The 25,565-nt window shown below is 42.8% G+C and overlaps 1 protein-coding gene and 1 long non-coding RNA gene across 3 annotated transcripts in view; both read left to right on the plus strand.

Annotated features, from left to right (window-relative positions):
- LOC127382076 (uncharacterized) overlaps positions 1-25,565 on the plus strand; it is a 206,799-nt gene that overhangs the window by 82,012 nt on the left and 99,222 nt on the right. The gene's annotated exons all lie outside the window — the stretch shown is intronic.
- CDK19 (cyclin dependent kinase 19) overlaps positions 1-25,565 on the plus strand; it is a 119,220-nt gene that overhangs the window by 68,802 nt on the left and 24,853 nt on the right. For both annotated transcript variants that reach the window (XM_051613147.1, XM_051613148.1), the window contains 2 exons: positions 15,383-15,440; positions 16,893-17,024. In XM_051613147.1, coding sequence (XP_051469107.1) covers positions 15,383-15,440; positions 16,893-17,024 — 190 coding nt within the window. The remainder of the gene's footprint in view (positions 1-15,382; positions 15,441-16,892; positions 17,025-25,565) is intronic.

Below are 25,565 nucleotides of genomic sequence, written 5' to 3' on the forward strand. Positions count from 1 at the left end.
CTTCGTGGCTTGTTCCAACATTTAAAAGAGTTCTGTTTATGTTCAAAAATCAAGGCATTTTTAGGACAGATGATGAACATTTTGCTGAGTACTGTGCAGGTTTTAATAAGCTGTAGTAACTTCTATGAACACTTCAAGTCACTAAATCGAATATGCTCCAAACACTCTTCTTTATCTTACCTGGCTTATTTTAAATTTGAGGGCTGAAAAGCTGAACTAGATGATCATTAAGGGCCCTTCCAACCCAGACCCTTCTGTGATAAGTATTATGGAAGCCTTAGTGGAATTGTCATGAATTTTACAAAATGTCATTGCCTCGATCTTGTGTAAACTGTGTAAATATAGGAAGAAATTGGGGCAGATGGATGAACTTGTTATTGACTTAGATTTCTGTGCTGCTCTGCTACAGCTCAGTTATCTTAGGTGTGGTCTCTACACTGAGGAACCTCCACCCGAGACCGGCAGGTCAGAGTAGAAGCATGTTTGCTTAATGGAGGCAAATTTATTGTGAGTGTAAGTGAGAGTATGAACTGGAAACCCTTTAGCCGCTCTGCCTGCCTGGGGGCAGCATCCTGAGGTAGGTAAAATAGATCTTTATTTCTTCATGCAAAGAGCAAGTTGCTTAGTGCTTAATTCAAGAATCCGCAGGATAGAGATGTGCCCATGGTGAACAAGCCCACCTGCATGTTAGCAGAGGTTGTGACAACTCACACTTGGACTTAGCTTTAATTTGTTAAACTAGTCCTGGTGGACAAGGGGCTGACCATGAGCCAACCATGTGCCCTGGCAGCCAAGAGGCCAACACCATCCTGGGGGGCATTGAGAAGAGCGTGTCCAGCAGGTCAGGGAGGTTCTCCTGCCCCTCTGCTCTGCCCTGGGGAGGCCTCCCCTGCAGCACTGGGGGCAGGTCTGGGCTCCCCAGTTCCAGAAGGACAAGAACTACTGGAGAGAGGCCAGCACAGGGCACTGAGGTGCTGAAGGGGCTGGAGCATCTGCCTGGGAGGAAAGGCTGGGAGAGCTGGGGCTGCTCAGCTGGAGAAAAGGAGGCTGAGGGGGGATCTGATCAGTGCTGGGCAATATCTCCAGAGGTCCCTTCCAACCCCACCACTCTATGTGTCTGTGATTTAGCTACATGAATTTCCAAGGCTACTCCAGACATGTTGCTCTGCACATGAAAATACCTGTAAATGTGTCACCATGACTGTTTAACAGGTGTATATAAACAATTTTTAAAGTGGGATCTCACACCTCATTTCTGCTGTTGAGAAGCACAAGCCTTACTGTGTTTGGCTGTTCCAGCCAACATAGGAAGGGTCCAGGCATTTCCCAGGGGCACTGGGGAGCACTTTGTGGCCAGAGTTTTTAGGTGCAAGAACAAGATGCCTAAACTCATGTGAAACTTTTACCCTCAAAAATTATCTTGTTGCTATTAAGAGTGTCATAATTGGAAAGGAGGGAGCAGTGTCCACACCCCTGAAGTGTCAGTGCTGTGGAGTTAGGAATCTTTATTTTGAAGGTGCTGGTTTGAAATGAACAGCTGCAAAGTGTTCTGCAGAAAGAAAGACTCTTTGGATAGGAAGTGATGTTCTTCTGAGTGGAAACCCTGGGACTGCAGAAAGCAGTTTCAGGTAGGGAAAAACACCTCTCGTGCCCAGATGGCAGGGTGCACAGCAGCACTTAGCTCTGGCTGTTGATGCTAAAGCACAGATTACAATTGCCATTCTACAAACTGGAGATGTTTTATGTTAAAAAAAATAAATAAATTTGAAAACCAGCATTTATCAAGCTGTGTAAATCCTGTGGTATCTGAGAAATGAAAATATTTCTCTTCCAAGGCAAGAAAACTTAACTACTTTGGACTATGCATTTAGCAGCTAAGTGCCTGGGATAAATGCTTGAGACTCTTAAAAGACAATTTGTGGTCTCCAGGACTTTTTAATTGGCATGTTCTTTAAATAGTTTCTCTTTTCTTGAACCAAGTTCAGGCTTTCAGTCTCTGTGTTCTGACTTGATTTTCCCCCCACTGCTCATACACCTTTCCCAGCCTCCACCAGCTCTGCCTGTGGCTGCAGATACTTTCCTTGGTCTCTGTTCCTTGCTCCTGCCATCTCTGTTCACTCCTGATTGGTACAGCAGCATTCTAGATCCACAACTTTCAGGTTTGTATAACTGTTAATGAAAATACATTCTGGATTCAAGTAGTTTATGCTTGTTCCCACCTGGCCTGCTTGAAAATTTTATATTGGTGGGAAATCTGCTTAAGCACATATAAACTTTAATTTATCTGAAGAATTGTCTGAATGAGAAGGTTTCAAATTGTTCAGAGATGCTGATAATTCTGAATTAGTGTTAATTTAAGTGTTAGGTCTTCAAATCTTCAGTTAGTTTGAGACCATATAGAACTTTATTGTCAGTCTGGGCTTGTGCTGCAGTGAAGATTGGAGCTGTTGTTACAGAAGGAGTACCACAAAAAATTGGTTGAACATTGGGCTCCTTTCCATGGCATTTACTGAGGAGATGAGCAGAAAGGGAATGCAGTGTTTTTCTAAGTTTTACAGAGGCTGTAGGCATTGAAAATACTTGGTATTGAGAAACATTATAGATCTATCATTAACATAAACACACCCAGGTGTGCTACTTAAGATCTCCTAATCTCATCTGTGTGTGGGAGTATCTAAAACTGGCAGATAAGGAATAAATCTCAGGCTGCTAAAACCAGGCAGAAATATTGTAACCATGAGTCTATCTCTGAACGTATCCTTTGTTACCTCTGTCTCTCTTTTTCTTCTACGTGAAAATAACCCAAAAAGGCTTAAGAGGATCATCATATTGTGTTGGTCTTTCAGTAACATTGTACTGTTGAAGGCTGGTGCTGAATGATGGTATGGCAGCTGGTCCAAGCATCACAGAATCCTCATGGTTGGGAAAGACCTCTAAGATCACAGAGTCCAACCAGAAAATAAACCTACCATGCCCACTAGGGCATGTCCTAAAGTGCCACGTCTACACTTTCCTTGAACACCTCCAGGGATGGTGACTCCACCGCCTCCCTGGGCAGCCTGTGCCAGGGCCTGGCCACTCTTCCAATATAGAAATTCTTCTTGATATCCAATCTAAACCTCCCCTGGCACAACTTGAGGCCATTTCACCTGGGAGCAGAGCCCAACTCCCACCTCCCTGCAACCTCCTCAGGCAGCTGCAGAGGGCAATGAGGTCTCCCCTCAGCCTCCTCTTCTCCAGACTCAACACCCCCAGCTCCCTCAGCCTCTCCTCACAGGACTTGTTCTCCAGCCCTTCCCCAGCTTGGTTGCTCTTCTCTGAAACAACTCACTCAATTCCATAGCCTTCCCAGGAGGAATTGTTTGGCTTAGGGATTAGGTTTGGTATATAAAGTAGAAAACCTTAATTTATATGAGTTGTGAAGACAAGATCTGTGCTCTTTAGTTTTGTGTTTTGTTTTGTTTTTTTCATGTGTACTTTTTTTGCCAGACATTCCAGTTATAATCACTCCTCCGTTTTCCTTAAGCATGCTGTTTTGCTGTGTGTTCTGTTGGGTTCACCCCATCATCAGTTCTCATTAATGCCTTTGGATCCAAAGGAACCGGAGCAGCTGTTGGTGCAGGGGCAGAAGGCACCAGGGTGCACCGTGGGCTGCATGAGGCAGGGCAGATCTCGAGGTGATGTGGGGATTCTGCTCTCCTGCAGACTCTGGTTCATGTGTGAAGCAGTTGCTCTGGTGGAGAACAGTGGAGATGAAATCATGCCTCTGTTACAGAGCTGTGGCATGTCCCAGGCTGACCATGTGTGCTGGCTGTTTTTAAAACTCCATAGCTCCTTGTCCAGATGGAGACACCTTGGGACAGCCTCCAGGGCTGAACCTCAGGGGAGGTTCAGATTGGATATTAGGAAGAATTTCTTCACAGAAAGAGTGGGGAAGCCTTGGAACAGGCTGCCCTGGGAAGTGGTGGAGCCACCATCCCTGCAGGTCTTAAAAAAAGCAGGTGAACGTGGTGCCTTGGGAGATGGTTTATTGGTTCGGGGTTGTAGGGCTGGTGGTTGGACTTGATGATCTTGAAGGTCTTTTCCAACCTTGATGATTCTGTGAAGGCAGAATCTGTTTTCTCCAACCTTATGATACAGGACTGGGTTTGAAATATAAGCGTTGCTAAAGAGACTGTTCATTGCTGCTTGGCTCCTTAAAAATCAGAGCCTGAATGGGCTGGAGGATCCCCCAGAAGTCAGGAAACTGCGGAGTGGGGGAACAGCTTCAGCATGAGCTGACAGGGAGAGGGAGAGAGATTTTATCTGGTTTGAACAGCGTGATGGTGATAAACCAGGGAAAGAGTTTCTGTTAGGATGGATTTTAAAGGATGTGTTTTGCTTAAATTTGTACTGAATGTGTCAGCTGAGCAGTAGCACTTGGGGGCATCTGCTCACGTTGCTGCCCAGAGCTGTTTTCCCCTGCAAACAATGTGGGGTTTGGCTGCCTCAGCTGATACCTGAGTCATTTAGGATATGGTAACTGCATGGTGAGACCTCATGGTCCACTGGACTGTTTAATATTAGTATTGTTGAAGGTGTCAAGTCTTGTATTATGGTGATAAAATATCTTCCTGAAGCCAGAACATTGATCTGCTGCTGGTGAGAAAGTGACATGTAAGTGGTCCCTGCAAATACTGGAAGCCAAGAGCTTGCTTCAGGAAGATGCTCTGACAAGGATTATAGAAAGATTTGGGTTACATTGTGAACTATTTCCACACAAAAGAGAAGTCTGTGCTATAACAGACATTTAAACTGATCATTAGATGTTATTGTCTTTAGACTCAGCATGAAGGAAGCAGGGAGAGGAGGTGGCTCCTCATCTTTTATTCCCTTGAGGTTATAAGCACAGGAAAAGAGTATATATGAAAAGTGGATAAATAATGTAGCTTAATGTTGCAAAATAATTTATGTAATAAACTGGTGAGAGCTCATTAAACACTATGGGATATTAGTAGACATAATCCTTAGATTGTTAAAATCCTGTAAAACTTAATGTATTTATTGCTTTTCTAAATCTTACCAAAAGTTGATACCCTAAAATAAAGAAACAAACATATGCCATTGTTCTGAGACCCTTAAGCTACATTCCCTTTTCTGTGTGCAGACAAAAAGGGACTCTTAAAACCCACTCAACGTGAAGTAACCTCTCCAGATAACCATGCTACCTTACTCTTTTCCTCCTTTGAAATTTCCATTAAAGCACTTTTAATATCTCAACCCAGTTCAGTCAATCGAAGCTATCCAAGCAGAGGCTGGTTTGTCATGAAAATGGCTTGCATTTGTATCTGTTTATTTGGTCCTCTATTATTTATTGCAGTCAGAAAAGCTTTGTTGCTTCTTTGACTCTGCCAGACTCTCCGGGGAATGGAGGTATTGGAGTTTTACTGCCAAAGGTACTTTGTGGAAGGCAATCAACAAAATGTTTGATGACAGTGTCAGCAGTCTCACTTTCAGTCATTTGCCCTTTGAGTGGAGAGAGGCTTTGTCCTCCTGCCTCAATAACCCTCCTAAACCAGGAGGAGTAGCCAGAACGTTGGATAAAATACTGGGATTTGGCTGTGGTGGAATTTACTGCTGCATCTGCAAGAATTGCCAGATGTAGCGATGATGGTGTCTTCATTTTCAGGCTGGTGTAACAGAAACAAAGTCATGTAATTAAGCCAGGAATTCCAACAGCAGGAATGGGTGAGAGTCTCGTTAGCTCGTTTCCCCTTCCTCTCAAATTCTGGTCCTGAGGTTGGTGCAGCTTTCCCGTGTCAGAGTTCTGCCAGTCGTGCTGCCTCTGAACTTCTGCCTCTGAAAAGGTGAAGGAAGTGTCGTGCTGGTAACGTTTCACACGTGCAAGTAGCTTCTCAGTTTGTTTGCCTTTGGGTGCTTAGTCTGAGTAAAGATCATGTGTGGAGAATCTTTAATAAGGACTTGACAGCAGAGCTGCGTAGGCTTGGCTTAACTGCAGTGCCTTGGGGCATTCAGGATGGCTCTTGAGGAAATTTGTGCTTTTAAATTTCTCCTTTTCCTCTTTTTAATACATGAAAAAGCAGAAGGTTTTTTTTCAAATTATTTCTGGGGTGGTTCTTTCTTCTGTTCCCGTGCACGATGGGCCTGCCCATCTGCGCTGCTCAGGAATGGGGTAGCAGAGCTTGAGCAGTCTTTCTTGTCCCGTGCTCTCCTTGGTGCTCCCAGAGAGCCCAGACAAGGTCTACAGACAAAGCCCTAGATGACTGCTGAGTAGCTTCATGAGAGTTTTGCTGGAGTGTGTCCTGCAGTGAGCTGAAAATCCCAGGGACAACATTAATTCAGTGTATTATTTAAACGTTTCCTTTATGACATGTTGTTTTTCATTGATGATTTACGATCATATTTTCCTCATTGTTTGCATCTTCCCCCTTCTTTGTCCTTCTCAAGGTTGCTTGTAACATTTTAAGTTCAAATATGCTATTGCAGCACTAGCACCAGCAGGAATGCTTTGGCTAATGTTGCATAGCAACATACAATTTAATTTGTGTCAAATGTTCTGGCGTTCTCCTAATGTGAGGTTTTTTCATTCTTTTCTGTTTCCCTTGAACTGCATTGTCATGGATGGGGGTGAAACCACTGGCACACTCATGCAGCGGGGAGCTGGTTCTAATAGAAGCATCCAGAGATCCAGAAGTTGTCTGGAGTTTTCATTTTTGTCTTGCAGTAATTTAATGCTCTGTCAGCTGTAAGAAACCTGGAAGAAATGCTTTGTGAAAGGAAGATTGTTTCATTTCTGAACTTTAATGCAGCCCAGAATGATATTCTCCTCTTGTCATTTACTCTTATTTCATATTCCCCTTGTGTTTACAGTCCATTTTCCAGTGGCATAACTGCAACTGGGTTATTCATTGGTTAACCAGGAACAGTTTGGTAAATAGTCTCTTTCTGTTTCAACGATGTTGAAAGACCTTGGGTTTATAAATTAATTATCTATTCTAGCAATGACCTAAGAAAATAATGTTCCAAATTGATTTTGAAGCAGAGCACTCTTAGGAGGAACATGGATGTGTGGAACATTTTGAGGGACTGGCAAAGTAGGGCTGAGGCAAATGAGTTTAAAGAACCACAGACTCACAGAGTGGTGGGGTTGGCAGGGAGCTCTGGAGATCACCCAGTCCAACCCCTGCCAGAGCAGGATCCCCTAGAGCAGATCCCACAGGAACACGTCCAGGTGGGGCTGGAATGTCTCCAGGGATGGAGACTCCACAGCCTCCCTGGGCAGCCTGTCCCAGGGCTCTGGGACCCTCAGAGTCAAGAAGGGTTTTCCCATCTCCAGGTTCAACCTCCTGTGCTCCAGTTTGTGCCCATTGCCCCTTGTCCTGTCCCTGACACCCCTGAGCAGAGTCTGAATCAGTGTCAGTTGAGGTATAAGCTTGATTACCTCTCAAGAGAACATCCAACCTGTGAAAAATGAAAGAAACCAGAGAATTTTAAACTTTACCTGCCCACTGATTTCATTATCGTAAGGATGGTTAAATATGAGAGTAACTGAAGGCCTGGCAGCTGGACAGAGTGTGCTGGGTCCTTTGTATGTGGTTTGGTTAAAATGATGGGAGGGGAAAAAAAAGTCTATTTTCCCATGGTAAAATACATTTGTAGTGAGTGTGTTCCAGAGTCTGGACTTCTAGGCTGATGATGTCATCTCAAAGATGTGTTTCCAGTGTTCAAGGTGTAGCTATGGAACTGTTCAGCCAAAAGTGTATAACAGGGTGATGGAGATGGCTCTGCCCTGCCAGCTTTGCTGCCCCTGCTCCCAGCAAGACACAGTGTTTCCCTGTGTGGACTTCAGCTGCCTAACGGGGTTGTAGAGAAGATGAAGTCATTTTAAGAGGTATGCAGAGGGAGGCACACAGACACACATTTCCCCAAGAGACATTTTGATTAGGTGATGGGAACGAAATTTCATCATGGGAGTTTCTGGCTGCCCACCAGAAAAGCTGAGGAACCTCCATTCTGGGGGAGCTGCAGCTGCCTCGGTCGTGGCACTCAGCAACCTGCTGCAGCTTTTCAAAGCTGGTTCAATCTTTGAAGCTGGCAGTGTTTCCAGCTGGGTGGCTTCCCTCTTTGGACCACCAGATTGACTATCAGAGGTCCTGTCCTGTCCAGCCCAAAGCATTGTGTGATCTCAGCTGATTCTCCGGAGTCGTGGGCTGGTTTCAGTCACAAGCCTGTGTGGTCACTCCTTTGCTAGATGATCTAAAGTTCATTTCAGGGACCCTGAGTTGTTTGGGTTTTTTTAATATGTGCAGCTCTGTGGCTGCACTGAGGGCACAGGTTTAGTATTTCTGCTTTCTTCTGCTTTTGCCTCCTGTGCACAGAGGGGTTCTATAAGGATGTATAAACAAGGAAAAGATTTCCTTGCTAGCTTGCTTCAGGGTGGAAACAGGAGATTTCCCCCTCAACACTGTAACAGACACAGGCAAGGAATGTGTTTAACCAAAATCCTTATCTAAGGCATTCCAAAGAAATATCTTGGATATCTTCTGGACAGTTTGTTCCTGCTTTAGCTACTTAGCATCAGTTCCAGAGCCTGAGATAAATTCTACACTTCTGGTTGCTATTAGAATTTCTGGCATCTAGAATTAATTATTATTTTGACCATGTCAGTTCAGCAGTGAAAAGCCCAAGTCCCTAACATAATTTGACACACAGTATGATGGAGAGTCTCAGAATTAAGCAAGAGACATTTCCCCTCAAGCAGAGGCACACACTTCCATGTCCTTTTCAGTTCTGTGTAGGTTTTGTTTTTAGCATATGTTTTTGGTAAGAAGCAAGAGGGGAGTGAAAAATAATTGTTACCGTGTGTGGATTATTATAATATTAACAAATATGTTGATGTGCATTAAATTTCATTTCCTACTTGCTAGAGATACATTTGAAAATGTTCTTGTCACCGATGTCCCTCTGGTGATAATCAAGTACATCTTAAAATGTAAAGAGAACAATCTGGTGACAGCTGCATAATTTTACGTGTTTGCCTTTGTTTGTACTTTGATTTTTCATTGCAAAAGCTTTTGGACTGATTCTTTTTTTGTAAGTTAGCTGGAAAAGCCTTCTGTGATGGGTGCTTTGCTTCTTGTGTTGCTAGTTACATACTGAATGTGTCTGCCTCTGTTTTTTCCTCCTTTCTAGATTTAAATGAGTTTTTATTTCCTTTTGAGGCTGTACTATTTCAAATTTTGCTTTCTGTGTGATTTTACTGCCTTTTTAGATCACGTGCTGTAGTAACCAGCTTTATTTTTGGCCTCCCTCAATTTGATGACATCTGTAGAAACATTATTGATTTGAATTAAATGATAAACGCGTTGGTGAGATTTGTTGATGCTGCTTTACAAAGCCAATCATTTTAACAAAGTAGGGAAACGGTAGAAGAAAACAGTATGGAATTACACATCTAGGCAGATGATATAATGAAATGGGTTTTTTTGGTTAAGATAAGGGTGACAGCTGAAAGAAAGCAAATTGCAAGTGATGCTATGTTATGAGAGCAGTGACTCAACCACGAGTTCACAGCATGTGTGGCTGGTGGAGAGAAGCAGATGTGAGGATCTTTTACTCCTGTCTAGACTTTTGTGTGGTGCTTCAGGATCAGAAAATTGGTGTCCAAACAGTCTCCTAAAAGAGGAGAGTGATGGTAACAACTTTTCTGTCTGGTTTTCAATATATAGAAGAAATGCAAATGGGAGGGATAGTGATTTGGAAGTTTGCAGTGCATAATAACATCTGCTTCGATTTCTTTTTCAAATCCTGCAATAACTGGATCCCTTGTTACCAGAAGTGTCACGACCAGCGTGCTGGGATATTGGTCAGAACCAGTGCCTGGGTTTGAACAGCACGGACTGGAGGCAGTAAAGAGCCTGCATGTCCTCGTGGAGCACAAGAGCAGAAGCTCTGTTTGCGAATTTCTGTGAACAATCTGCAGCTCCCTCTTCATCCTGAACTTCTGAAAGCTCAGTGGGCTTTTGAGCAGTGCCCTTGGAGTGCAGCACTGTCATCCCGTTTAGGACCTTTGTCATTTGGAGAGCAGTGTGCTAAAAGCTGAGACAAAATCACCACTGCTCTTGGTTATAGCTTTTCAGTTCAAAGCACATTTATGTATCAACACTTGGCTGTTTACACTTGCTTTTTTTAAATAATGGAGACTTGAAAAGACCTCCTCACAAGCCAGTTTCTTTAATTGTCGGGGGAGCTTTTATTATCTAAAAGACTTACTGTATTTTTTAAAACAGAAGCCTCTTAATTTCGGGTAATTCTTTCTTCAATGATACATTCCAAAAGGGAAACATGTTTGTTTGGATATAAACAATAAAGAATGGTGTATGGAAAGTGGTGTGTCCCTAGGGACATTTTCTCACAGGAACATAATTCTGCACCAAATCTCTTAAGAATTGTGTCACCACTGGGCTGGAGGAGATAACAACAATAACCACTAAAACTAAAGTATTGCCATCTATTGTTAGGCTGTTTTTCCTGTTTTGGCCCATTCTTTTCTTTCAAAACCACAGATCGTTTATTTTCCTTCAACCTTTATTCTGATCTACTGTCTAAATATTTAAATAGGAAGCATATTGATTAATATAACATGGATGCTCATATGAGTCCCATTCATGATACTTCTATTATTGATGAAAACATCCTTGTTAGCCCAGTGTTTCCATTAGTCTCCCACCAAGATCTGTTGTTTTATTCCCACTCTCTGAAGGAGAAAAGTAAATACATTATCTCTGGTTATTGTAAAGAAGCCATTCCATTATTGCCATCTACATCCCTTTTTGCAGATATTTCAGGTTTTTGCTCCAGTTGTTTGTTACTGTTGAACTTGCTCTTTTTGCAAATATTCTGTAGACAGTCAAGCCTCAACTGCCTTTCTCAGCAGAGATGTCTCTGTTCACTTTTATAGCTGATCTTAACTGTAAGACTCCAACTCACACTGTTTCTTTTGTTTCTATAGCAACTAGATAGGTGGAGAAGCTGCAGCATCACTTTGCTTCCCAGCTGGTGTCTTGTGTTCTCAGCAAGGGGAGAGTTTGAGGAAAAGAGAGAGGGACTTAATTAGTCTGTAACTGGCTCAGAAGTGTAGTCCTTGTTGAGTTACCTCACCTGTTTCTAAGGAGTGAGTTAATTTAAGCAGGGCATCTCAGACTTTCTGGAATAAAATTCTGTCCTCTTGGAAGGAGATGTGGTTGAGTGTCACAGTATGTGTCAGGTTTTGGTCTCTTAGCTGCTTGGGCCTTTGTGTTTTCTTCCACCTAACACCCTGTTCTCTTCACCCAGTGGAGAGCAGGGAGGTTTGTTTCAGGACCTGGACTGGTGCATGTGTAGCCTGAACATACATGAGGTTTGGGGCTTCTTAATTTCTCTGATTCCCTCTTTTTCATCTAATTTTGCAGCTCTCCAGTAACTATCTTATATTAGACTAATTCTAGAGTATACTATTAAATGACTATCTCAGAATACAATATTTTGATAGTCTAATCTCTGGGTATGTAGGACTTTAAGTAACATGCTCTCCCATTACCTGCTTTCCTGAGGATCTCTGGTGCCAAATTAATCCCTCTGAAATAACCCAAAGTCTTTCCTCCATAGCTGGGCACTTGAAGTTCTTCCTTGGTGCCACTGCTTTAGCCAAGGTCCCAGGGGAGCACCAGGAGGGTTGGGTTGCTATCACCATGGCTTGTGTATCGTGAAGACTCTGGGGACACGAAGAGTTCTGCTTCACAGTGTTTAAGCCATTATTATATAAAACAACCACAAAACATGACCTGTGTTTTAAGCTCCTCTGAAACTGTTTATTAAATAAAAAAATCCTGGGCACAGGAGCTGGATAACGTTTGTCTCATCTCAGAAAGCTGGGTCCGACCAGGTTAGTTTTGTTCCTTCAGTGCTTCAGTGTTAGAGACAGTTGAAAATGCTTTCCTAACCAGAACAGCTCTGATTAGCAAGAGGAATGTGGAAAGTCCTTATCATTTTAGCAGCTGATAACCAAGCAGTAATTGGCCTGGGCAGGAAATAATCAAATTGAGGTGTGTTTTCCTTCTGACTTAAGGAACAGGTTTAAATGAAGACTTTGTACCTTGCAGGGAGCTGCTGCAGTTCAATCTGTTACTGAGGCAGTGGCCTGAGTTAGGGTCCTGCCTGTCATCTCCACATGGCTGCTGGTGCCTCAGGAGAACCACTTACTCTTTTGGAAATAAGGCTAAAGTTTTGATTGTTTCATGCTTCATTCCTTCTCTGTTTTCCCTCTCTCTCCCTGCCATGACTCTCTTGGAGAGATTCACAGGAGCTAATTGATGTGGAATCTGGTGAGCCTGATCAGAGCAGGGCTCTGATCCACGGTGGATTAGCTTTTTGGTACAGATGGAACTTTTCAATGGGACAACACCTCTTCAAAACATTCTGGCTTAAAAATACAGGACTGGGCCAGTTCCTTGCTTGCAGAGTTTCTAATCTAGTCACTCCTCTGTATGTGCAGGGCCACTAAGTTCCTTAGGGATTTGGGGTGTCTTTCTGAGGCTGAGGGAGCTGAGCCTGCTCAGCCTTGAGAGGAGAAGGCCTGGGAGGTGTCTGACCCACATGTAGGTGTCAAGAAAACTGAGCCAGACTCTTCAGTGCTGTCCAGTGACAGGACCAGAGGCAGGGGGCATAAATTAAATGGACAAAGAAACCTTTTTTGACTGGGATGGTGGTCAAACACTGAAAGAGGTTTCACAGAGAGGCTGTGGAGTCTCCATCCCTGGAAGTGTTTAAAACCCAGCTGGACTCAGACCTGAGCAGTGTCTGCTGTAGTTGACCCTGCTTTGAGCAGGGATGTTGGACTAGATGTTCTCCAGAGGTCCTGTCCAACCTGAACTATTCTGTGAATATTGTGGTTTATGTCAGCAGATAAAGTAGTACTTTTTCTATGGAAAAAACTGCTACTTGAAGAGTGTTGTAATATTGTAGGTAAAATAGGAATCTTATATATTGAGAATCCTGATGTAGGATCTGCTTAGGTTTTAAATTTTATCTTACTACATCTCCTGGTTATGTCTTACAACATAATTCTTCTGTAGGAAAAAAACTAACCAAGAAATCCATGCACTAACTACATTTTTATCAGCTCTATTCTCTTGACAAATAAATGCATTTTTTAGTGCCTAAAATCCAATCCTGAATGTAAGGGTCTGTTGAAGTGGTTTTGATTTCATACTCATCTCTCAAATCAAGGTTGTTAGGCAGGATTTTACAGAAGAATTCTGATAAGAAAACTGAACATGTACCTGCTGGAGTGAATCCAGAGGAGGCCACAGAGATGATCCTTGGGCTGGAGCAGCTCTGCTCTGGAGCCAGGCTGAGAGAGTTGGGGTGTTCAGCCTGGAGAAGAGAAGGCTCCAGGGAGACCTTAGAGCACCTTCCAGTGCCTGAAGGGGCTCCAGGAAAGCTGGGGAGGGGCTTGGGACAAGGGCAGGGAGGGAGAGGACAAGGGGGATGGATGAAAACTGGAGGAGGGGAGATTGAGGTGAGACATGAGGAGGGAATTCTGGAGTGTGAGGGTGGTGAGAGCCTGGCCCAGGTTGCCCAGGGAAGCTGTGGCTGCCCCATCCCTGGCAGTGCTGAAGGGCAGGTTGGATGGGGCTTGGAGCAGCCTGGGCTGGTGGGAGGTGTCCCTGCCCATGCAGGGGGTTGGAACTGGATGGTCTTGAAGGTCCCTTCCAACCTCTGCCATTTTATGGTTCATGAATTTTGCCGTCTTGGTTGGGACAATTTTAGCTACGTGATCTCCAACAGAGATCAAGTGTAGTGTGACCTTGAACGCTTCCTTTGCTGCCTGGTTTCTGGATATGCAGAAAGGGAGTGTTCTGCTCTCCAGAATATTCAATTCAGGGTAATACATACGTGTAAAACCTGAACTGAGCAGTTGCTTTCAAGTGTTGATGTCAGTATCATTAAATATCAGCTAAGAATATCATCTTTATCTTTCCTAGATTGACTGTCAGGGGTTTACTCAAGATCAATAAAATAGCAATTGCATTCTCCAAGAAGGGAGTGCATATTTCTTCTTGAAGGGTTCCAAAACATGTTTGGGAATGAAAAGTCTGGGATGGTCTTGAGAGTTATCCTGAAGTTAAAAAGGGAGGAATAAAAAAGGGAATGGCATCTGGAGCAGGGTTAGAAAGGGAGGCTGTGGCTGGAGGCAGGGAATAAACAATGTCTGGTACTGAGGGTGAGGTAGGAAGGGAGAACAGAATAGGTGAAGGAGAATTTGTGTGTGATTTGTTCTCTCAAAAAAGGTAAGGATTTGCAAATAGAAGCCTAATTAGCAGGCTTAGTTTGAGAGTCTCGTTTCAAGTCAATAATGGCAAGTCTTAGGAACTGAGAAACCAGGTAAGATTCTAGTGTTGGCTCTCTGGCCATCTCTCCCAGATTCTTGCACACGTCCTGCTCGACCAGGCATCAGGGATTTGAAATATAATTAATGTTCGGGTGAACCATCCAAAAATCCTGCTTTGAAACTTTGTTATGCATCTCTTAATTCAAAACACTTCATGTTTTCAATCTTGTTTACTTCTTTACAGCTGTTAGCACAATAGGGGAGCAGCTTCCAAGGAATGACTATTGATGGCTGAGGGAACCTAGATCCTGATTGCAGAACAATTGCTGGGATGTCATGTCCAGATTTTATAGGGTTCACGAGAGCTGCAGATTGCAGAAAATGCCTGTAAAGGTTTTGTTCTACTTGTAAAGCTGCTGTCTGCACTCCTGAAAGCTTCTGTGCACCCTCCTGTTTGAAGTGAATTCTCATTGCGTGAAATCAACTTATTTGTGGGGAAAAAATGCTTTTGCCAATGTGATTTTTGTCATTTATACACTGAAACAAGCAGAATTCTAAACATGTGGTTACACATGGTGGTAGCAAAAGCAACTCCCCTCTGTGCCTCTGCATGCCAGGATTTGGCTTAACTTTCAGCAAGTTACACCAGCAGAAGAAGCTCTTGCCAGATGAGTGATGTGTAACATAAATGTTGGCCCCCTGCAAAATTGTCCTGTAGGTGAAAATCACACCAGTGAAGTTGATGATTCTGGTAAAAATGGAAATGCAAATTTAATTAAAGATTGCATTTCTTACTGTGAAATGTGAGAGCCATTTATTGTTTTTCCAATTGTGAAACTGCTAACTAGGGAGAAAAACTGAATGTTAGCAAAGCATAAAGGCATGGTAATTTTAGACTTGTAAGGGTATTTATAAAATGTTTTCGTTTTAAAACTCATGTGTGTATATTTATTGTTCTTGAAGATAATCATCAGTGGCTGTCAACTAAATATTCTGCTTTTTGTTTTCCAGAAACCAGCAAACATTTTGGTAATGGGTGAAGGTCCTGAAAGAGGAAGAGTCAAAATAGGTAAATGTTTTGAGAAAGTTTCATTGCACAGCTAAGTAATGATTAAAAGATTGCATCTTCAGTGTCAGATAGGAACAGGTCTTCGTTGTTGTTTGAGTGTGTGAATGCAGAACGTCTGGTTCAATTGTAAATCTCATTTGCTGGAGTTTACAAGCTGCAGAGATTCCAAACACACCAGCAGACGTTTCTAAAGCTTGCCAAGGATATCTTGGAGAGATAAAAGCATCTGTAAGAAACAGGAAAGTAATAAGCACATAAAATAATGGCTGTGGCCAGGGTTCTTTTGATGTCTGTTGTGATTAGTTAGCATAGTATTGTTACTTCTAAATTGTATTTGTTCTTAATTATTTTTATATAAATAACATCACTGCACGTGTCTGTAGAGATCCAAAGGTCTCCTCTCCAAAGGACTGTTCAGTGTCACAGTGGGAAGCACATGGAACTGTGATGGTCTTTATCCAAAATCTTGTTACCTGTGCAGATCATAAACCTTTGCCACGTGGACAGAAACCTTTTTTAACGAAGCGTGTGAGAGTCATCAAGAAAGAAGTAATGAACTGGAACCTCTTTTCTGTTCCTCAACTTCTGTTGTGTTTGAAAATGTTCAGCTAAGCATTTTTTATTTATATGCTTGTGCTAGCACAGGTAACTGCAAGAAATCTATACTTGGCATTTCATAACTTTGGAAGCAGAAGGATGTAGGTCGAGTTGTGTAAAAGATGTTTCAGACTTGGATTAAAATGGGTGGCTTTGAGTAGACACCCTAATGTTGTACTTTCCCACCTAGTGTTCCTTAATGTTACAAGGTTTTTTTCTAGAGAGATTTTTTGAGATACATGAAATGAATGCTTACATTTAAATCACACCTCTCTAACAGTGTATGCTCATTGGTTTCATTGATTCCCAGTTAAAAACTTTTTCCTAATTCTGGAATTCTTTCCTCCAGATCAAGTGGGAGACATATTTTGAAAAATACTGCAAAGGAGTCTACAGTGTAGTCATTTTTGTTTTGCAAAACCAAAATTTTGTACCCTTTGGGTACATGTGTAGCAGTCACAAGGGCTCATGGTTTGGTGGACATATATAAAAATATAAGATAAAATGTAACTTAGAGTCCTGCTGCTATTGACTTAAGTTAACCAGGTTTCTGCTAAGAGTTCTGTGTAAATCATCAGGCCTCTATGTTATGTAAACTTTTACAATACCCTGATGAAAACAATCAGAAGTTTTAACATCATCCTTCATAGTCTTATAAATGAAGTAAATGGTATTTAGCCTTAGATACCTTTGGCCCAGTGTTGTTATGTGTAAATTGTTCCTTTCTTAGAAACTTTGATTTGTAAGTTTTAATGTTTTTGAGCTTTTGTTTTAATTGCTTTCTGGCAATGCTGTTCTGATCTATTCATATTAAAAATGTAAACATTCTTTTCTTTTCCTCTCTTCCTCCCCCAGCTGATATGGGTTTTGCAAGATTGTTCAACTCACCTTTGAAGCCACTGGCAGACTTGGATCCAGTGGTGGTGACGTTCTGGTACAGAGCTCCAGAGCTGTTACTCGGAGCCAGACATTACACCAAGGCCATTGGTAAGTTCTCTATAAGAAAGAGGTTTGTCTTCAAGTTGTGAAAAGGAGGGCAGCCCTATCGTGGGGATGATCATCAGCCAACCTGCTCGTTTCTTTTCCTGAAGTAGCAGCAGATGGAGTGTGATCCAGTCCCTAAAAGGGGTAGTCCAGAGTGAAACGTTCTGAGGACTGTGCTTTTATTTTTCAGGATGAGTCAAAGATAACATTAGACATTTTAGATGTGCTGTTTGGTTGAAAACCAGAAATGTTGTGTGCGTTGGTAACCCGGGTTTCTGATGTGGGCTCAGAAATCTTGTAAGGCCTCAAGAGGGGAAGAGTGAGGCTGTCAAGGTGCTGTTCTGCTGGGTGCTGCATCTCCAGATGCTCCCATTCACTCCTGGTGATGTCTGAGGCTTCATGTTCAGGGAATGCTGGTGGCCAGGCTCTTGTCTCCCTTCCCCCTTAGGAAGTCCCACAAGCACAGTCAGCCTTGGTGCCTGGCTGTTCAGAGCATAAACCCTCTGGGATGCACCAGAAGGGGTGCTCCTCTGTTCATGGGGTTCAATCCTTCCTGTCTGCACAGAGATGGCTTTTTTGGGTGTTGAAGGCATTTTCCTCCTGCAGAGGTTTTTAGAGATGCTGTGCTGTTTCAGAGAACAAATCAGTGCTAACGTCTCTGGTGATGTCCAGCTGGGGGGACCAACACTTTTCATGAAGTCTCACAAGTCTGGCTCTTTCACATAACTCCTGTTTATCAAAATACCACATACAGCAAAAGGCATAAAACATTACCACCTGTCACCTTAGACGTGGTCTTGCACTTCACTTGTCTTTATTCCTCTTCTTTCCCATTTGAAATCCTGCAGAGTTGGGCAAAATGCTGCTTCATTTGTTGATCTTGCCTTGAATGTGCAGGAACTAAGAAACCAATATCAACATTAGCAAGTAGAGTGACACAGTGGAAGTGTATCCAAGTGGCTTTCAGAGAGAGGCCAGTGAGAGGACAAGGGGAGTGGATGAAAACTGGAAGAGGGGAGATTGAGGTGAGACATGAGGAGGAAATTCTGGAGTGTGAGGGTGGTGAGAGCCTGGCCCAGGTTGCCCAGGGAAGCTGTGGCTGCCCCATCCCTGGCAGTGTTGAAGGGCAGGTTGGATGGGGCTGGGAGCAACCTGGGCTGGTGGGAGGTGTCCCTGCCCATGCAGGGGGTTGGAACTGGATGATCTTGAAGGTCCCTTCCAACCCAAACCATTCCATGATTCTATGATACATAAAGCAAAATGGTGCCAGGTGCCTGGCATCCACATTATCTGTGATTTTGAAAAAAGGAATCGACTTTGGGCTTTCTCTGGCCTTGTCCAATGGGCGACTGCTCATTAGTGGCTTTTGGTTTCATTTCATCCCAAAGGAGTTTTTCATGGAATTATTTAGGTTGGAAAAAAACCTTGAAGATCATCAATTCCAGCTCTTAACCTAACTCTGCCAAGTCTACTGCTAAACCATGTCTCCCATTATGAAGTCTTCCCTTATGACATCACCCATTATGTCGTCTCCCATTATGATGTCACCCATTAAAACATATCCCATCGTGACATCAATGATCATGGCATCGCCCATTATGACGTCACCCATTATGACACCACCCATTATGACATCTATTATGATGTCACCCATTATGACGTCACCCGTTGAGACATCTGCCTTTATGATGTTGCTGATTATGACATCACCCATTATGACATCTCAGATCACGTCTCCCTTTATGATGTCACCCATTATGACATCTTCCGTTGTCATGTCACCCATTATGAAGTCATCCACGATGACATCTCCATTTAGGATGTCACCCATTAAGAAATATTCCATTATGATGTCACCCGTTATGACATCTTCCATTATTACGTCACCCACCGTGACGTCTCCCTTTGTGTCTTCTCCCGTGGGTGCTGGGATGGAGCCTTGTGGTGCCACCTGCCGTGGTGGTGGCACAGCCCCACGTTGCCTGATGCAGCCTCTTGAGGCCCACTGTGCACCTGCAGGCTGGGGTGCTGGCTTCTCAAGTCCCTGTTTCCTGCACCCCGCCGTGGGTCAGAGCAGTTACTGGAAGGATTTAAAGAAAATACCAACAGGAATAGCTTGAATGCCTGTAACTTAGAGGCTTAAACTGCCCTGACTAGGTTGATTCTGTGAGGGGACCAGCTCACTGAGTGACCTGCCTGCCTGGCACTGGGAAGTTACCTCAGCTGGCAGGGACCTGTTTTTGACAGGCAGCACATTGTTTGCAGATCTAGGTGAGTGATATGTCCCCTTACCTGAGGATATCTCTTTGAAGAATGAATTAGTATAATGCCATTGTTTTTGGTTCTGGGTTGGTTTTTTTTTTTATTATGTCATAAATTACTTGGTTCTTGCCCAGAGGGATCTGTAGTCTGTGCTGAAACAGAGACAAGGAGTGCCTGTGAAACTCCAGAGGATGCTGCTGCTTCAGAGAGCTCAGGCTTTGCCAGTAGTTTATTATTTCTTAGGCTTTTACTTCTCATATCAGACCCACACCAGGGAGTCCCCAGGGGGGGGTGTGAATGGGTCGTGGGTGCTGAGGGCACCCAAACTGTTTGGGCAGCAGGGTAAAAAAGGCAGCAATGAGAAGAAGGCAAGTTGGCAAGGTGAGGTTTGGAGCCTGGCTGAAGGACTAGAGGAGCATGTGACTGAGGAGAAGAGTTAAAGGTACCCCGAGGTGACCCAAGAGCAGCTTTACAGCAAAGGGAAGCAGTGGGTGACAGTGGCAGTGGGGATGCTCATGCAGTTTGTGAGTCCAGACTTGGGTTTGGCTTCTAGCCTCATGTGCACTTCAGAAAAGACAATCTTCATGAGCTAAGCACCCCAGAGAGCTCAGCTTGAGTCCTCCTGTTGTTGGCAAAAAGCTCTTAAAAAGCTCCTAAAGCTTTCTCTTAAGTCACTGTACAAGAAATATAATTTTAACATCTCTTAATATTGCATAATGCTCAGAAAACTTAATGTATTGCTTTTCATAACAACTTACAAATTACGTAAGATTCTCTTCGGTTGGAAAGAATAATTTAGAAGAAAGGTGATTAGATGCAGCAGTTTATGACACAGGAAATGACAGGCTCTTTTGGTGCAGCTGCTGCTTTTCTGTCACTATTTTCCAGTCCTTTTTTATATAACATGATCTTCTATAATTAGTAAATATCAATAAAACCAGGCTCAAAGCGATGCCATGACACACTTGGTCTTTTCTCTTCCAATTTTTTTTCATTGTGAGAAATATTTTTGTTGGAATTTACTAGGAATGCATTGTCATCAGTTCTCTGCTGCAACACACTGAACGGTGTCCAGCAGCTGCTGTGTAATTCAGATGTTTGCTTAGGTTTTTACTGACTTAGTCTTGATTTTATTGTGAATATATTTCCTGTGTTCTGTATGTCATGCTCCTTTCCTTATCTTAGCTTCACATACAGTGTTAATTATTAGCAGTGTACTGATAATATCCTGGACAGTGTCTACTGTAGTGACCAAGTTGGTTTTGTTATTCTAATAAAGCCTTTAGGTGTGCTTGCTTGCATGTCAATAATTCTCATGCATGATCCAAGAATAAAATTGGAATTTTTGCCTCACTCTGTCTTTTTTCTGGACCTGATCTTAGTTACAGTTTGTGGGCTTAACCTTGGAGAAAAAATGGGCTTCTGTTCAGGACGAGCAACGTGTTACAAAAAACAATATATAAGCATATTTCATTATTTAAGAGGTATTTTTAAATTTAAATTTTCCCTTTTATTGACCATGTTGCTTCATAGTAGTGAAATATTCTGCTTTTGGTTTGTTTGCTTGCAAGAGCAAACAGTTACTCATCACATATATGACATCTTAAGGAGATTCAGGAGTCAGGAAAACACTGTTGCTGAAAAAGAGAACTAGCTTTTGCTTTCTGCATGTTGAAAGGATAGTAAAAGCCCATGTTAGGATTTCATGGGGAATAATACTTGGTTTCCTCAACTGTGAGCATTTATAATCTAAGCCCTACTTTTTCATAAAGTTTCCTATATAATCTGCTACCATAGTTACAAGCAACTGATTTAGCAGATTAATACAAATTGGGAAAATGGTGTTGCAGAAACCAAAGGTCACTTTCTGGTCTGTTACCACAATATAAATCTGTACTAAATTTATTGTAGCCTGTGGAAGATGGTCTGCACTTCCAGCAAGGTAATTAAAAAGCAGAGTCTCTTCCCGTCTGTTCATCAGATCTTAGTATTCTAGCAAGTGAAATACTCACATAAAAGTAACTTGAACCAGCTTCAGGTGAAACCAAATAACTGCCAAAATGTAAAATGGCTCGGATCATGGAAACATTAATACAATTACTTGAAATTTTAGAAAGTCTCCAGTACAACAGAAAATGCCTTTATTCTCAAAATACTCAGGAAACAAGGTAGAAATAAGGGGCAAGGTACAGTGCTCCTTTCACTGGTGGGCAAAGGCTTCTCTACTGGAATTTTAAGGAAAGTAAAGGAAATGACTGTGCAAAATGAAGGAAGAGTTAAGCTGGTTTCCAGCTGGAAAGGAGGCATCAGTCAGATTTTTTTCACTCTGGGAACATCAACATAGAAAAGAATGTGTTAGTAAGTAAAGTAAGTAATAAGAACTCTTTCATTGCAGGTTTTAGGAAAGCATGTGGCAGTCTGGGATTCATTCTGGGACATCTCGTAGCATAATATGAAGGAAATAGCTTAATTAAGACTTGTTTTTTGTCAAGCTGTAGCAGTGCTATCAAACAAGAACATGTTATCTTTTTACCACTTGCCTTAGAAGAAAATAGTGTATTTGATAAATGGCATCAGATGGCTTATAGTGTGTTAGATGGTTTGGTTTTCATTGGCTAAAGAATCCTTCAGAGTGATCGTTCAACCACTTCATAACCAAGGCTAGAACAGTGTCCTGCACCAAAAAAAGGATGAGATCTTTTATTGCAAAAAAAAAAAAAAATCTGAGAACTTGAGAAATCTCTGTTGCTTTCCTCACTTGTCTAGGCCTTAAGTCAGCAAGCATGTCAGAAATGGCCAAGTGGCAACTGCATTGACCTCCTCCAACAAGATGTAGGCACAGAGGAAGTGTGATTTAAAGCTTGGGCAGTGCCCTGCCACCTCCTTCTATTTCCAGACTAACATGTGGTTATAGAAGCTGGAAACATGTGAAAGGGATAAGCAGATGTCAAAATGCCTTTGAAAGCAAATGTTACAGGAAGATATTAGGTATATCAAAGGGAATGAATTTATACCAGAAGCTGGGATCCGTCAGTTTCAACAACTCCGTTTGACTTTATGCAGGGAAAAAAGAGAGGGAAGTATCTGTGGTGTATTATGTAGGATTTAGGATGGAGGTATGTGCGTATGTGTTCCATATTGTCCCACACATCCTGAGTGCATCAGATGTCCTTACTGTGCACCACAGGTTGTTGGCATGCTGGCCAGGTTGTGGTGCCTCTGGAAGTCTTGGTCCATTGGTCTTCTGGTCCCTTGTTCTGGGAGTGTTGGGGGAAAGAGGGAGAAATAAGACCTATCTGGAAAATCTAGTAACCCAGATGTTACAAGAGGGGCCAACCAGAAGACTGACAAGTCCTTAGGAAAAATGCACGGGGGGGTTTCCCACCTGTGGTCTGTGGAGCCGTGGGAGCACAGGGCCTGCTTTTAAATATCCATGAGACTAGTTAAGTAAAGCAAATCTATAGTCAGGCAGCTTCTCTTTGCTGCATTGAGATCCACGTTCCTGTTTGCTAGAGATTTTTGAGGTGAAGGAGTTTTGGAAAAAGTAGGAAAGTAAAGAAGCTTGGAAAATATTCATTTATGCACTCTGGAAAGAAAGAATTGGCCTTCACCAGGAAGGGAGCCTTGTTTGTGCCCTGGGCAATGTTACATGACATGGGAAGTAATTGGATTCAGATAATATTTTGTGGTAAACTTCTTTTGGCATGTGGTAAACTTTCTTCATTTTGATTATCACAGTTGTTCTCATACTTTTTCTGAGAGGCAAAATACTTTAATACCAAAGATTAATTGTTGCTCTCTTATCTAGTTACTGCAGGTGCTGCATGATTTACTGCTGGTTTTTTCTCTTGCTTGACAGTGAGCTCTAGACAGGCTTTTAAAAATTATTTTCTTAAGAAAAAAAATAAAGAAGAAACATTTTCTTTGCTCCATAATCTTATCACTGCAATCACCAAAGAAGTGTAAATTATAAAGGATTATTAGGTCATTTAAATAGAACATTTTAAAGCTCCATGAGCCAGCACCCTGTATCCTGGGCTGCATCCCCAGCAGCGTGGGCAGCAGGGCCAGGGAGCGGATTGTCCCCTCTGCTCTGCTCTGCTGAGACCCCCTGCAGGGCTGGGGCCAGGGCTGGGGTCCCCAACACAGGAAGGACACGGAGCTGTTGGAGAGAGTTCAGAGAAGGACCACAAGGATGATCCTTGGGCTGGAGCAGCTCTGCTCTGTAGACAGGCTGGGAGAGTTGGGGTGTTCAGCCTGGAGAAGAGAAGGCTCCAGGGAGACCTGAGAGCACCTTCCAGTGCCTGAAGGGGCTCCAGGAAAGCTGGGGAGGGGCTTGGGACAAGGGCAGGGAGGGAGAGGACAAGGGGGAATGGATGAAAACTGGAAGAGGGAGATTGAGGTGAGACATGAGGAGGAAATTCTTTGCTGTGAGGGTGGTGAGAGCCTGGCCCAGGTTGCCCAGGGAAGCTGTGGCTGCCCCATCCCTGGCAGTGTTGAAGGGCAGGTTGGATGGGGCTTGGAGCAGCCTGGGCTGGTGGGAGGTGTCCCTGCCCATGCAGGAGTTGGGACTGGATGGTCTTGAAGGTCCCTTCCAACCCAAACCCTTCCATGATTCTATGATACAATTTTGCCCTCTTTCTGCTCACACTCAGTTCCATTCTCAATGTGTCAGTTGGGATATATCGCAGTTCCTTGTCCCATACTGGAAATACTTTGTTCCTTCTATATATGAGCAGGTGAGTAGTTTGAGGCAGAGCTGCACTTGCATCTTAGAAATGATGGATTTGGCTTTATTTTTCAAGGCTTCCTTTACAAAGTAATGGACTAAAGGCTGATTTTATTTTATGAAATAAAACATGAGGTTGCCATGTAAAGATCCAAAAGGTGATCTGTTATAAAACCTAGTTCCATAAACACTTCAGCTAACTAGGGCAGTAATGAAGGCTTTTAGTGTGCTCTATTTACTACTGTATCTAAAATGTTGACTCACAGAAGTTGTTTTTGGTTGAAAACCAAGTACCTACTGTCATAACAAGGTGCATACTTCTGCTGCAGAGGAATTTTTTTAGCTAATCCATCAGTCTGATCTTCAGGCACAATTATTTCAGCAGGATCAACTGAAGCTTTCAACACCCCGGCACTGATTCAGTAGAATGGCTTGTTCTCAGGATGGGTGGGATTGCTTCACAAGTGGACTTCTTGGCAGTGACTGTGACTGACAGCAGAGTTACACAGCAGCTTGTTTCGTTGCCTGTTCGATGGATTTGCTTAGGATGAAGTAGGAGTTATTCTCAGTGCCTTCTTAGAAATAGCTGTAAGGCTGAACTCCTGAGGACCAGGAGAGTTAAGGCATTGCAGAGCACTCTGTTGAGAAGGACAAATAAGCCCCTCTGTGCTAAGAGGCAGGATTTCTTCGTGTGCATTTTCTCTGTTGACTGAAATAAGGGAGGCATCAAAAGCTTGAATAACTCCCAGAAAAGACTGTAATGGCTTGTCAATTGGAAGAGGCTGGGAAAGTGCTCTTCACACATGTTCCTTGTTATAACTTAATCTTCCTGAGCCTGTTGCTCACCTTGTTTTAGCTCTGAAGGTGTTGACATGTTGGACCTGGTAAAAAGTTGCAATAGTCAATGACATGAGCCAAGTGAGAGCAAACTACAGATCACAAACTTGTTGTCCCTCTTCATTTAGCATGGAGTTAACCTCCAAAGAGCTCCGTTTTGTCCATAAAAGCTGTTTTGTTAAAATATTCTGAATTTAATTAGGAAAAAAATGTGTATTTCCCTTTCAGAGAATATGCAGCTCTCACTTCTCATTTGCTACAGTTCAGAAGAGCACAGAAAATGGCAACAGCTCTCTAAAGTTCTGTGCTGTTTATTATAGATTGTACCATATTGGACACTTACCTGCAGTGATGGAATAAGATGGGGGGAGAATGGAGGAGGAGGGGGAAAATCATGATAAAGTGCCATCATTAGTACCAGGAGTTCCCAGCTTTCCAGTCCTTTGATCAGATGATACTTTCAATCATTTTTTTTCATATGATAAAGTGAAGATGCAAAGCTGTGGATGTTGCCTGAAAAGCTCAGTAAATAGTTTTACCAAACAGCAGCAGTTCTTGCCTGTCCTTGGTGCTTTCATCATTACAGGAGGAAATGGTAACACCTTCTGTATTAGACCTGCCTCATCCCTTGCAGTATAAAAGAGACTTGTGGCCTTGGCTTTCACGCCTCCTTTACTTGTTGCAGTTTTTTAATGGTAGGGGGAGGTAGCCCTGAG

The sequence above is a fragment of the Apus apus genome, chromosome 3 (assembly GCF_020740795.1).
Source record: "Apus apus isolate bApuApu2 chromosome 3, bApuApu2.pri.cur, whole genome shotgun sequence".
NCBI lineage: Eukaryota > Metazoa > Chordata > Aves > Apodiformes > Apodidae > Apus > Apus apus.